This window comes from Antedon bifida, chromosome 9 (assembly GCF_963402885.1).
Source record: "Antedon bifida chromosome 9, ecAntBifi1.1, whole genome shotgun sequence".
Taxonomy (NCBI): domain Eukaryota; kingdom Metazoa; phylum Echinodermata; class Crinoidea; order Comatulida; family Antedonidae; genus Antedon; species Antedon bifida.
In genome coordinates this window covers 1,014,057-1,027,475 of record NC_136234.1, presented here as the reverse complement: position 1 = coordinate 1,027,475, position 13,419 = coordinate 1,014,057, and the positions used below count along the sequence as shown (strand labels likewise).

The 13,419-nt window shown below is 33.6% G+C and overlaps 1 protein-coding gene across 1 annotated transcript; it reads left to right on the top strand.

Annotated features, from left to right (window-relative positions):
* The first annotated feature begins 361 nt into the window (after positions 1 to 361).
* On the top strand, positions 362 to 13,274 carry LOC144852042 (symplekin-like). Its single transcript, XM_078709729.1, has 25 exons — positions 362 to 589; positions 1,085 to 1,207; positions 1,531 to 1,604; positions 1,780 to 1,912; positions 2,491 to 2,597; positions 2,721 to 2,832; positions 2,928 to 3,031; positions 3,584 to 3,681; positions 3,822 to 3,976; positions 4,141 to 4,224; positions 4,408 to 4,581; positions 4,803 to 4,943; positions 5,421 to 5,487; positions 5,730 to 5,903; positions 6,567 to 6,650; positions 6,789 to 6,981; positions 7,715 to 7,796; positions 8,204 to 8,386; positions 8,867 to 9,048; positions 9,363 to 9,541; positions 9,675 to 9,775; positions 9,886 to 10,075; positions 10,442 to 10,677; positions 10,887 to 11,015; positions 11,162 to 13,274. Exons 1-25 carry the CDS (start codon positions 488 to 490, stop codon positions 12,773 to 12,775), a joined length of 4,821 nt encoding a protein of 1,606 aa, XP_078565855.1. The 5' UTR covers positions 362 to 487; the 3' UTR covers positions 12,776 to 13,274.
* The last annotated feature ends 145 nt before the right edge of the window (positions 13,275 to 13,419 follow it).

The window sequence follows — 13,419 nt, the reverse complement described above, 5'->3', positions numbered from 1 at the left end:
TGTATACTTGGTTTATATTATAGTTCCATGGTTTGATTGAACTTTGAAGAGATATTGGTATGGGGTTTTTAAAAAAATATTTTATATTATAATATGATGGTCGAACGTGTAGAGAAAATATTGGTCTGAGACATGAGCTTTATTTAAAACATAGACCTATTTGACGACTGTGCAAGAAGAATCTGCCATGTGACTTGCGAGTGAACTGAGAGGTGAGGCTGAGTATTAATTTAAAATTGCAACATATTGTATTTTTGCAAAAGTTTGTTATAACTTATTCCAGCATGGAGCTATAAATAGCTTTTTCTATATAATTTCGAGATTCAACTAATGAGGGCGCTACGTAAATTAAGCATGTCGATTGGCCTGTTTCATTTTTCTAATTTCTAAATTGTAAAATATTCCGTCAAAATAATGATTATTCGGTAGTTTCTAGGCTACTAAAAAAAACTCTTAATATTTAATAAACTATTTAGAAGCTTTTAAAATGTCTACAAATCATCGTCGATCTATAGCATCCCAGTTTTTTGCTGAAGAAGATTCAGATGCTAGCCAAGCCAACGCTAAACAGATCAGTACCGCTGACAAGGTCGGTATGATCGCGGTCCTGGCCGCATGGCCTATTGTCCACCTCGTTAATTACACATACATGAAATAAGGGCGCCTAGGCCTACAATAATATAAACCGCACTTTTTAATAACTGGCGGTATTGGTTCTTAGGATAAAGTGTTAAACGATATAAAAGCTATTTTTATGTGTGCAATACCGGTTCTTTTCTTTTTTTTTGTACTTTAAAGTAAAAGGAAAATCAATGTGACACAGCACAGTCACAATACATGCATGTAATTAGTTGTAGGCCTGGTAGTACTGTTAGTCCTCCTCCTAGGTCTGTATCAAATATTAGGTCTAACATTACAATATGTATGAATATAAATAATATTTTCTTTTCTGCCTATAAACAGTATAGATTGCTCCGACTACCTAGCCTAGGCTAATCAATGTTTGCTTGCCATGTTTGTATGTTTTGTTACGATAACATAAGTTATCAAAAACCAAAAATAATTAATATTTATTTCTATTTAGGTTGTTGAACTGATCAATGAAACTCAATTGTTACCCAAAGATTCACAAAAGATACAAAATTTGAAGCAAGTTCAAGAATTAATTGTTAATAAAGATCCTACCTTGTTGGACAACTTTCTAGATGTAAGTACAATCATGTCAGCGCTTAATACACATTTTGCCACATGAGTAAACTAACATTTAAAATAAATTCATGGTGAAGCAGACATCTATCAGGGGTGAAATGTAGATAGCGGTGCACCTCCCTGACACCTGAAATGAAATTATAAACTATTTGATATCTAGTTTTGACAGACTATTAATAGTATGTTAGCAGCGCTCCCCCAAATTCTTGGATCCGTCCTTGGCTATACATTTTCCTTTGAGAGAACTGAATGTGTGTTCTTACAGTGCTCTAAAACTTATTTTATATTTTTTATAATTTATATTTTTTTTATTCACTGCAGGAAGTACTTCAATTTCAAAATGACAAGTCTGCTGATGTCAGAAGATTTGTTGTTGGATTTATAGAAGAGGCATGGTATGTTAAATTCTTTAATTTCTAAATTTTTGAAAATATTACACCGGTTTCATGAATTCTTAGTTTCACATCAAGAATCAATAATAAACTATTTGATTTATCGTTAACTTTGCTGTTGTTACACATACATTAAATAGGGTTTTATGATATGAATTAAATTTGTTTGTTTCTACAGTAAAAAGGATAATGAACTGCTTGTTACGGTGGTAATGCACTTAAACATGATTCTGAGTGATCCTGCTCAGAATGTAGCAGTGCTTAAGAGGGTTATACTGTGCAATGCTCAACTATACCGTGTGGCTATCAAGGTAAACTGATAAAAAGATCAGGAATAATCAAGATTGTTTAATATCCTAAATAGCAGATTATCTGGACTTTGTTCAGTATCACATTCATAGGCAAATTCTGTAATACAGTGTCACATTGTATCACATGTGATGCCTGCATCATAATTCTAACCTAACCATAATATAATACAGGTGCCACATGTGGTATACAGTACATAAAACACTGTCTTACAGTATCTTCCTATGACACTGGACAGTTATTTAGAGATTCTCTGGACTTTGTTCAGTATCATTCATAGACAAATTCTGTAATACAGTGTTACATGTATCACATGTGATGCCTACATAATAATTCTACGCTTAACCTAACCATACCATTATACAAGTGCCACATGTGGTATGTATAACACTGTCTTACAGTATTTTCCTATGACACTGGACAGTTATTTAGAGATACAGTATCATACACAGGAATCAGGTGCCTATTATTACAGTAGCAAGGATAGTATTTTTTATATCATACTCCTTCATATTCTTGTCATTGTCGCTTATAACTGTCAACATCTAATGTTAAATATTTTGATTTATTGTTTTTTCAGTGGGTTTTAAAATCAAAAATTGTACGAGAGGAGAAGGAGGCAATGTGGCAGAATTTTAAAGATATGAAATCAAAAATAAAGGCAATGATAGATTCAGAAAATGACGGGTAGGTTTGTTTGTTTATTCTTAGAATTGACCTAGAATTGACCTTTTTAAACATTTACTGACTGAGATCTGTACATTCTGTTAAAATTCCTTTTTTATAGATTTTACTTCTTTTTCTTTCCAGTGTTCGTACACATGCAATAAAGTTTATGGAAATGTTAATTGTTACCTCATCACCAAAAACTGCTGATTCGGAAGTTCCAAAAAAAAAAATAGATGACATATCACTCGATAAGGTAAAAATGTTTTTGTTAAAAGTAGCATTTTATTTTACCATCTGTTTACTGTATCAAATTTGACCAACTTTTTTACCAATTTGTTATTTTATTAGATTCCTGAAGACCATCCCATTTTGAAATATCGTCACATAAAAGCAGATGCTATAAATGGTATGGACTTGTTACTTAAACTTATGGCAACGCCAAGTATCACCAGGTAAGTGAACAGATCAAATATATATTTATTATTTCAAATTATACATGTATGTAACTAACAGTATATTTTAGATTTTTGTTTAGTGTTTTTATTTCATTTTAAACATCCTCAAGGCCAATTTACACAGACAAACGGTACGGTAAGCAGGAAAAAAAACGCTCGTCAGCTCCGCGTTCTGTCATATTTGAATAACATGATTCTATATTTTTATTACCATTACTGCTCGTCTTTGTAAATTGGCCTTTTAGCTATGTCTACACTATCAACTAGTTTGACAATAAAGTGCCCAATATGGTAGTGATATGACATCATCATGTCCATGGGCACATCACATTTTTTTGTCATATATTAAAGTTTGATAGTGTGGACAAAGTTTTAAGCATTGCAACACGCTTGTTATAAGCTCGTCTGTGTAAATTGGCATCATCATGTCCATATAATGGGCACATCACATTTCTTTTGTTGCATAAAGTTTGTTAGTGTTGACAGAGCTTTACATACTACTACTAATAATAAATTTGTTCATATTTTAAAATGATTTTTGTTTTGTAGCGTGAATCTGATAGCGTGTATGGGGGTAGTAACATCAATATGCAAACAACGACCCATGTTTATGAAAGATGTCATAGAAGGTTTAGAAGCTTTACATGGTAAGACATCATTTTGAATGAGATTTGTTGTGCACATGTCCAGTTATACTTTCTACATCTGAGGGAAAGTCTGATTAGTGAATATGCGTTGGAAATCTTGATATTAAATTTAAAAAAATTATTTTTTTTTATATTTTAAGCAAACCTGCCACCAACGTTAGCAAAGTCACAGGTTAGCAGTGTTCGTAAAAATCTTAAACTTCACTTAATGTCGATTCTACGCCATCCATCATCGGAGACGTTTCACGCCCGTGTTATAACGCTCTTGCAAGATCTAGGTGCAAGTGACCATGAGGTATCCTAAGATTGTTTCTAATTGTACAATTTTCTCTAAAATAAGTACTACTAATAATTTAATTCTGTCTCCGAAAAAGGAGTAGTGTAGTGGGTTTCTTTGGGTTATAATGGTGCTGTGTTTTATAACTGAAGAAACTGAATGTTTCAATTTCTGTTTTCTAGATTTTTAAAGCAGTACCAAGGTCAGAAAATTTAAAAAGGTCACGAGGAGACGAGAACAACCACCAAACAAATAAAAAGGCAAAGGTAATACAGTTCAATATTTAATTTATTTAGAATAAAAAACAAATGTATAATATATAAAACTTTGAACTAAGCTCTGTCTACACTATCAAACTTTATGTGATAACAAAATTTGATGTGCCTATATGTGGATACGATGATATCATATCACTACCATATTTTGGCTTATTTTTTTTGTCAAACTAGATTTTGGATGACGATGAGGGAATGGACGAAGAAGCGACAACATCAGTGCCAGTGAAACCCCCATCATCTGTGAAAGCGATCTCAAAACAAACACCATTAGATTTATTAACAGAAGAAATTAAACCTCTTTTAGACAGCTCCGAAAATGTTGCTAATATTGTGCTCATCAGTATGGTAAGTATTTTTATATATGAATGCATTTTTGTTTGCTTTCTTAATATATTTAATGTACGTACTCAAGCATGATGTAACTACATTATATTGATTTTGTAGTAAAAACTATTGCATTAAAGTAGAAAACATGAGGAAAAACAGTAGAGAAAAACATTAACAAAAGTTACCAAAACTCACATATACCAATATATTTTAAAATTGCCTTTATATTGCTACTAAAGGTAACATTGCCAGAGTCGATGCCAGCTCATTTTCAGGCAATGTACACACCTATAGCAGCAGCTGGTACAGATAGTCAGGTACAGCATCTGGCAAGGATGATGGCAACACAGTTTATTCCTGCTGGTATCAAGCCTAAAAAGGTAAAAAAATAAATCTAGACTATTACTTAATATTGTGTTGATGTTTACATACAAGCCACACCATAATCTAGCACCTGGCTAGCTATCTGAGCTTGAGCAGATTACTAGACCTTTTAGGTCCGGTGTTTAAGTCTAGGAAATTACGTATGGTCAGAGAGCTTCCTACCAATCTTGCAACTAAACACTTTCCTTTTCATTTATCTAACAATTTTGCCATTTCCTGTTTTAAATCTTTGTATGTACAGCATATTAATAAGAATTAACTACCTTGACTACACTATAAAACTTTTTGACAAAAAAAAATGTGATGTGCCCATATATGGACATGGTGATGTCATATCACTACCATTTGGGCATACCACTACCTTACTTGGGCACATCACACTTTTTTGTTTGATTGTGTTGAGAGAGCTTTATTAATAAATCCAATATTTAAATATATTATGTAATTTGTTATTTCTCTATCACACTTTACAGGAAATTGTTAATACCGAAGCAGATGATCTTGGAATAATGCCCACACCACGTGGTATTCCAGTGCTCGGTGAGTACGAGGATATCTACCTTTTTTTTTAAATCTCACACAATACAGTCAGCTCTCTTGGAACTACAAATTATCAATCCACAATAAAAGAAGTTGGCCCAAAAAGATGAATGACTCAAAAAAGAAACTTAGTTGGTTCTTTGCAAAAGATTATAGAGATCTTTATCCAAACGTATGAAGTGTATTGAAACTTATTAAACATGTATCATTATAAAAAGTACTTACTTATTGTGCTCATTCAGGTGGGTCAAGTGGTTCGGCTGGTGACAATTTCCGGCAACCATCGCAATTTGCAGCACCAAAGGGAGTAAAGCGTATTAAACAGTTTAAGTTGGCAGATGTTACAAAACCAATTAGTACAAGCTTAGAGGATAAAATGATGACAATGGCATTACAGAGAATAATAGATTCAGGGAGTAAGTATTGAGGCACCTTGAAGCTAAGGTGTATGATGTGAAGGCTCCTCTGTGTAATATGCTTTTTAAAAAATGGCATACTACAGTATTACTTACTAATTGTTATACATGTGTAAAGTACCAAGCATAAGTAACCTGGATAACTAATGTACCCCTGGATAACTAATGTACCCCTGGATAAATAATGTACCCCTGGATACATAATGTACCCCTTGATAAATTATGTACCCCTGGATATATAATGTACCCCTGGATGAATAATGTACCCTGGATAAATAATGTACCCCTGGATGAATAATGTACCCTGGATGAACAATGTACTCCTAGATAACTAATGTACCCCTGGATGAATAATGTACCCCTGGATAAATAATGTACCCCTGGATAAATAATGTACCCCTGGATGAATAATGTACCCCTGGATGAATAATGTACCCCTGGATGAATAATGTACCCCTGGATGAATAATGTACCCCTGGATAAATAATGTACTCCTGGATGAATAATGTACCCCTGGATAAATAATGTACCCCTGGATAAATAATGTACCCCTGGATAAATAATGTACCCCTGGATAACTAATGTACCATGGATGAATAATTTACCCTGGAAAAAAATAAAGCAATAAATGGTAGACTTCATTTTGACAACTTTACATTTCAGAAAACCTTAAGGGACCAGCATTACAAGCTAGAAACAAAATGATTGTTCTTTTAACTACACAGTTTGGTGGACCATTAATAAATGGTAAGTTAAAGACTAATTTTGAGTATGAAGGTAAAAAAAAATTAGATTATAATATCAGAATAACGTTTTATATAGTACCATGTTTCTAAAATACTCTTCATTTGGAAAGTGTCACACTAACACCAATTTACTTTGCAGTTTTACAGGAGTATGTTCTATCTGATCTTCGTGCCAATATTGATCTAGCATTCTCATGGTTGTACCAAGAGTATGCTAAGTACAGAGGCTATATGCTCATTCTTGGAGATGATTCGTCCTCACTTGAGAGATATGACACTCTTCTCTGCCGTATATTAGCAAGTTTACTAGTACGGGATGATCAAAGAGATGGGTAAGATATAATATACAAATACCTGAGAGTACGCTGCATCTCCACTAACATACGAATTTAGACTTGTGCATTATTTGTTTTATACCATGGGTCTATGAACTATTTTCACTTATACCATTTTGGGTGAATACTCCTAGGCCTAGCCTACAAAGAAGTTAGGCCTACAATGGCAAGCACCACTGCTCGGCGACCAAATCACTGCCTAGCCTAGCAAAACAGTTGTGTAGTAGAATTGACACAAGAAGTGGTGTGTGTTTGTTTTTTTTTTTAATGCATGGGGCTGCGGTGCAGATAATTCGTACTCGTAAATCGTGCAGCAAGTCTAGCGTGATCGGTATTCTACAAAACGATTTACATGCAGAGTGCTGTTATGTTTTTTTGCTGCGAAGTTTTTTCACTTCACTACATGATAGAATAAAGAGCGCACATGTGACTCATTTCAGCGTGTCTAATTGGCCACATCCTTGAACCCATGTTATAATACAATATTATCATAAGCAACTAGAGAAGAGGAGTTTAAATAATGTAATGAGTACTTCACAGTGACAGTGAATAATAGTGGCATAATATGTAGTATGTAAATCTTACATTTTTGTGTATGTTTGGTCAATTGTAGGTTTTTATATGATGATGTTTTATCCTCTTTGGATATCATTATATTTGTTTTTAGAAGGCCGCGTTTTACATACCATATTACTATTATTACTATAAAATAATGTTTATATTATTATAGTGTGTTTGCAAGACTGGGATTGGAGTCGCCAATTATCACACCAAACGCCTTAAAGATTATAAAGAGATTTTGTGAGCATGAGGTACGATATAAGATTTAATATTTTGGGTAGAAATAGACTAGTAGGGAAATAATTTGTGAATTACCTAGGAACTAGTTACATCATCCGTTTGAGCATGCTGAGACATTGAGTTATGGTTCAGCACTTGATTCCTCAACTTGTTTTTTGCGGATTCTAGGTAAGTTGAAAACAAACGACACAGTATGCGTAGATTGTCGATAAACAAAAGCTTCCTAAATACAATAATATTGTGCAGAATAATGTTGTCCACCTTGTGTTTTATGTAGATACAAATTCTTAGCAAGACTTGCCACCAAATATAAAGAAATGTCATTGGTTTTATATTACATTCTGCTGTCTGTGACCTTTGACACTAATTGTGCTGTGTGCAAAGTTTAATACAAAACAATATAATTTGTTTATTACAGAATCATTTTTTCGTTGGTATGAAAACTTTACGTGACATTATATTAAATCGTCCCGCCAGCATGGAGCGCTATCTCGATAACATGTTGGAGCTGACTTGGAACGAGAAGATTGAAGTGCGATCACAAGCCACACAATATGTAAAAAGGTTTTATGAGAAAGCAGACATGAGACAGCATATAGAGGTATTGGTTTACTTGCATCAACTATCTGCAATTTTTTTTGTTTTTTTTTATTTATTTAGACGAATTGACAAGGATAACCATAAGCGAATTAATTCACTATCCTTCTCAAAGGTGACAATCCTGTTCACATGACAAACATATACACAAGATACTCTATATAAAACAAAGTCTTTTGAGTGGAGATGTAAATCGTCATTAGAACAAATCCTGACATGATAGGACTAGAACCCAGGACCCTTGGATTGGTAGTAATTCCACTCCAAAGTCAACATTAAGCTCAACAATTCAATCACTGCAGAAATTTTGTAAATTCAACAATGTTTACTTTGTTGCAATAAATGAATTTAAATTCCAGTCCTTTTCAAACTGATATTTATAATGTGATAAATCCGTTTCAATCTATATTTATATAAAAATATTTCGTAATATTCATTACAAAATTGTAATTACTAATATTCATGTTATTTTTTATTTATGCAGCATTTTGCCACGACCAGTCTACAACACTTAACAGGTACCAAGCCCCCACCCAGTATGGTCATCACGTTATCAGCACCCGAGAAGCGAGTAGAAGCTAATAAAACTTGGACTGAAGACACTGCCAAAATATGTCTTAATTTGTACCTAGCATTGCTGCCTATAAACCATAAATTAATTCATGAGTAAGTTATATTCATTTATTGGTTCTAGATAATTTATTTATTTTCCAAACCAACAGTGACCGCAAGGTTCATATATACAAGCTTAAAAAAATTGAAATTTATTTTTCCAAGAGTGGCCTACTGTAGGACTTTTTTCTTTTGGTCTCACAGCCTTTAAGTTTTTTTCTAAACAAATATTTATGATTTGAATTATACAATTCGATGATGAAGGTGTATACATTGACAGATTAAACCTTTTTAGGTTTTTTTTTTCCCAAAGATAATTGTGCTTAAGTCGGTGTTTAATGAGTTAAAAATGTCAAATTTAATTGCAGATTGGCTACGGTATACGTAGCAGCATCAGCAGTAATCAAGCGAATTGTGCTGCGTAGTCTTGAAACGCCTGTACGTGGCATGGGTATGTCGTCACCAGAACTCTTAACCCTTCTAGAGACCTCGCCCAAAGGAGCTGAGACACTCATCACTAGAATGTTACATATACTCACTGATAAAGGTAATAAAATCACTTTTATTAATTTAATTTAGTTGTTAAATCATATTTATTAATACTACTGTTAACATTGTTTGCTATAAACAAACCAAATCATGATTATGTTTACAACAAGTTTTTTTTATATTGTTTTCAGTACCCCCATCTCAAGATCTCGTCAAGCGAGTGCGTGATTTATACCAGAAACGTGTGCCTGATGTTCGTTTCTTAATACCTGTGTTAATTGGACTTGAGAAGGTATTTTTGTTTTAAAGTATTCAATATGTAATCTTGTTTACTTATTATTCTTGAAATCTATTTTGTTTATGTCTGCAACCTCCATTGAAACTTTAATTTGTTGTTTCCAGAGTGAAGTAATGGCAGCTCTACCGAAACTGATAAAACTGAATCCAAATGTAGTTAAAGAAGTATTTCACCGATTACTGATGAGTCATCAGGAAGGGGGCCTTGGACAAAGCCCTCTCACACCTGCTGAGCTACTTGTAGCACTGCACAATGTAGACATGACAAAGTGTGACATGAAATCAGTTATTAAAGGTTAGTGTCTTCATTCTTTCTAACATAAGTTATTTTACTGGTTTACAATACATAAACATTCATTTTATTCCACTTTACTAATAACTTAAATAAAGTGGAGGAGCCTAAATGAAAGCATAGCCTGTAGTAAATAGGCTCCTCAAAACAAAAATATAAATAACATTCCAAAAACAACAACAGACTTCATATAATAATGAAGATTTTATTTCTTAACTAATATGTTTTCTATATCACATATTTTTAACAAGTTGAAAAAACAATAAGATAAGTAATAGTAGATTTTATAAATTATTTAAGTTGACATCCAAATATGTAAATAATAAAAAAATATCCATTAACTTAAATTTCATTCTTTTTTCCCACCAGCAACAAGCCTGTGTTTCAGCCAGAAAAACATTTATACCCAAGAAGTGTTAGCAGTGGTAATGCAACAACTAATGGAGCAGACACCAATCCCAACCCTGCTGATGAGGACTGTTATACAGTCTCTCAGCATGTACCCCAGGCTCATTGGCTTTGTCATGAATATCTTACAAAGGCTTATTGTTAAACAGGTTTGGAGATATCCAAAAGTTTGGGAAGGATTCATCAAGTGCTGTGAGGTTTGTTTGTTTAACCAAGGAAGAATGAAACTACTTACTTAAGTAATTTCACTCTTACCTGGTTTAACTATTTCTCCATAAAATTATGAAAATAATACAATATTATGCTTAAGTTCATCAGGTATATCTTCTCCTTTATCTGGTCATTATTTGATGTTTTTACTTCCTTTCTTCAAATTGAGATAACAAATAATTTTGATTTATTTCAGCGAACAAAGCCCCAATCATTCCAAGTTTTACTCCAGTTACCACCAAGTCAGCTGACAGTGATGTTTGAAACCAGTCCAGATCTGCGACTTCCATTACTGGAACATGTCAAATCATTCACACCCCATCAGGTGATTTATAACATTTATACCCATTCTCTTCCTCTTTGTTTTTCTTTAGTTATTTCCTTTTCATCTCAATGGAACATAGTGAACTTATTGTAACCGCTGGCGACTTTTTGTCTTTACTAAGAAAGTTTGTTTTTGTTACATTTCAGCAAGCACACATTCCCAAGACTATAATGACAGTGCTGGAAACAGATGCAGTAGCAGCAAAGATCAAGAGAGAACAGGAGGCAATTGAACAAAAGAGGCGAGAGAAAGAAGAGGAAGAAAGGAAGAAGAAAGTCGCTGAAGAAAAGGCAAGACAACAACGTTTATTACAAGAAAAGATTGAAAGAGAAAGGAGGATGAAGGAAGAAGAGGCAAAAGCAAAGAAGAGGAAAGAGCAGGAGGAAAAACAACTAAATGAGATTAAAGCCAAGCTTCAGTTAGATAAAGAGAAAAAAGAAAAGGATGAAATGATTAGAAAAACAAAAGAAGCAGAGCTTAAAGCTGAAGAGGAACGTTTAAAGAAAGAAAAGGAAGAGAAGAGAAAAAAGCTGGAGCTTGATAAAAAAGCAAAAGATCAGAAAGAAAGGGAAACTAAAGAGAAAGAACAGAAAGAAACAGAACCAAAAGAAAAACAACACATTAAGAAAGAGATAGAAACAAATTTGGAAATTAAAGAAAAAGAGCAGAAATCACTTAAATTAAAGGAAGTTAAAAAGGAAGACAACACAGATGAAATAGAACAAGAAAGGGAAGCTAAAGAAAGGAAAGAAAAGGATGCAAAAGCAAGAGAAATTAAAGAGAAAGAACAGAAGGAAAAGGAAGCAAAGTTGAAAGAACAGAAAGAAAAAGCAGCAAAACTGAAAGAAAAGGAAGCAAAGCTGAAAGAACAGAAAGAAAAGGAAGCAAAGCTGAAAGAACAGAAAGAAAAGGAAGCAAAAATAAAGGAAACGAAAGAGAAAGAACATAAAGAAATGGAAGCTAAAGAACTGAAAGAAAAGGAAGCAAAAGTAAAGGAAATGAAAGAGAAAGAACAAAAAGAAAAGGCAGCAAAACTGAAGGAACAGAAAGAAAAGGACGCAACGCTGAAAGAAGAAGAAAAGGCAGCAAAGCTGAAAGAACAGAAAGAAAAGGACGCAAAGCTGAAAGAAGAAGAAAAGGCAGCAAAGCTGAAAGAACAGAAAGAAAAGGACGCAAAGCTGAAAGAAGAAAAGGAAAAGGCAGCCAAGCTGAAAGAAGAAAAGGAAAAGGCAGCAAAGCTGAAAGAAGAAAAGGAAAAGGCAGCAAAGCTGAAAGAAGAAAAAGAAAACAAGCTGAAAGAACAGAAAGAAAAGGAAGCTAATGAGAAGCTACTTAAAATGAAAGAAGCCAATGCAAAAGCGCAACAAGAAGAGGAAAATAAAAAGAAAAATGACCTTGATATTACTGAACCTGTTGAAGTGAATGTACAAAATAGCAAAGAAATAAGTACAGTTGAAACAAATGAAATCATGCCTGAGGAGAAAAGCAAAGAATTAGAAAGGAAACGGAAATTGGAAGATGATAATCAAGAAACTGTTAATCAAGAAAAGAAAACAAAGATTGAAGAGAAAATATCAGATACACACGAAGAAGGTAATAGCTCACAGGAAAATTCTAATGAAACTTTAAATGAAGATTGTAAAGTTGTAGTTGATAGTACAAATAGCCCGGTTGCTAAAAAACAGCCAAAGAAGAAAACAGCACCTGCAGCCTCACGAAGGCAAACCCGGAGTTCGCAGAGGACGGCAAAAACAGATTGAAAAATGACCAACCGATGTGTGATATGCGCGTTCCGATTGTGGAACTGTCATGTGACCAAGGGGGAGAGTGCCGAGTGCTCCCATGTTGTCAGCTTTTGGCCATTATGAATGATTTTAGAACAGAATGTATAAGCGTCCAGTATTGAAAAATTACTCTAAAAACTGTCAATTATTTTGAGTCCTTGGATGTATGTGATGCACCAGGCTAGTGATGTTTTTGTAAGAATGTGGAAATTGATTGATTTTTTTTCCACAAATCCAAGATCATTGAAACAAATGCATTTACCACAAGGATGTATAGATTCCCTACTAATAATTATTTTATACCAAACAAGAGACAGTAAGGTTTGATATGTAGATATTGTTGGGGTGTGCAGGTATATTGTTTGCCTGTGATTATTATAAAATAGCTCTTTTTATGTCTCTTGTGTAAACAAAGGGTTGTAATGATCTTTATATACAGAATGTAGAAATAAAGATATGGTTTCCTTATACATAATACCTGTGCACTATTCATTTCATTGCATAAAACACTAAACTCAGTACTGTTACAGAATTGGAAACAGATAATACAATAATCAGTAAAATATTTCACACAGTATTTGCTAACAGATTTCGGCCATTACACCAAGTCAACCTGCAAC

Coding starts and splice junctions, on each gene's coding strand:
- LOC144852042 (XM_078709729.1), top strand. CDS start 488: ATGTCTACAAATCATCGTCGATCTATAGCATCCCAGTTTTTTGCTGAA. Junction 10,076..10,441: donor CATGAAATCAGTTATTAAAG/GTTAGTGTCTTC, acceptor TTTTCCCACCAG/CAACAAGCCTGTGTTTCAGC. Junction 11,016..11,161: donor AATCATTCACACCCCATCAG/GTGATTTATAAC, acceptor GTTACATTTCAG/CAAGCACACATTCCCAAGAC.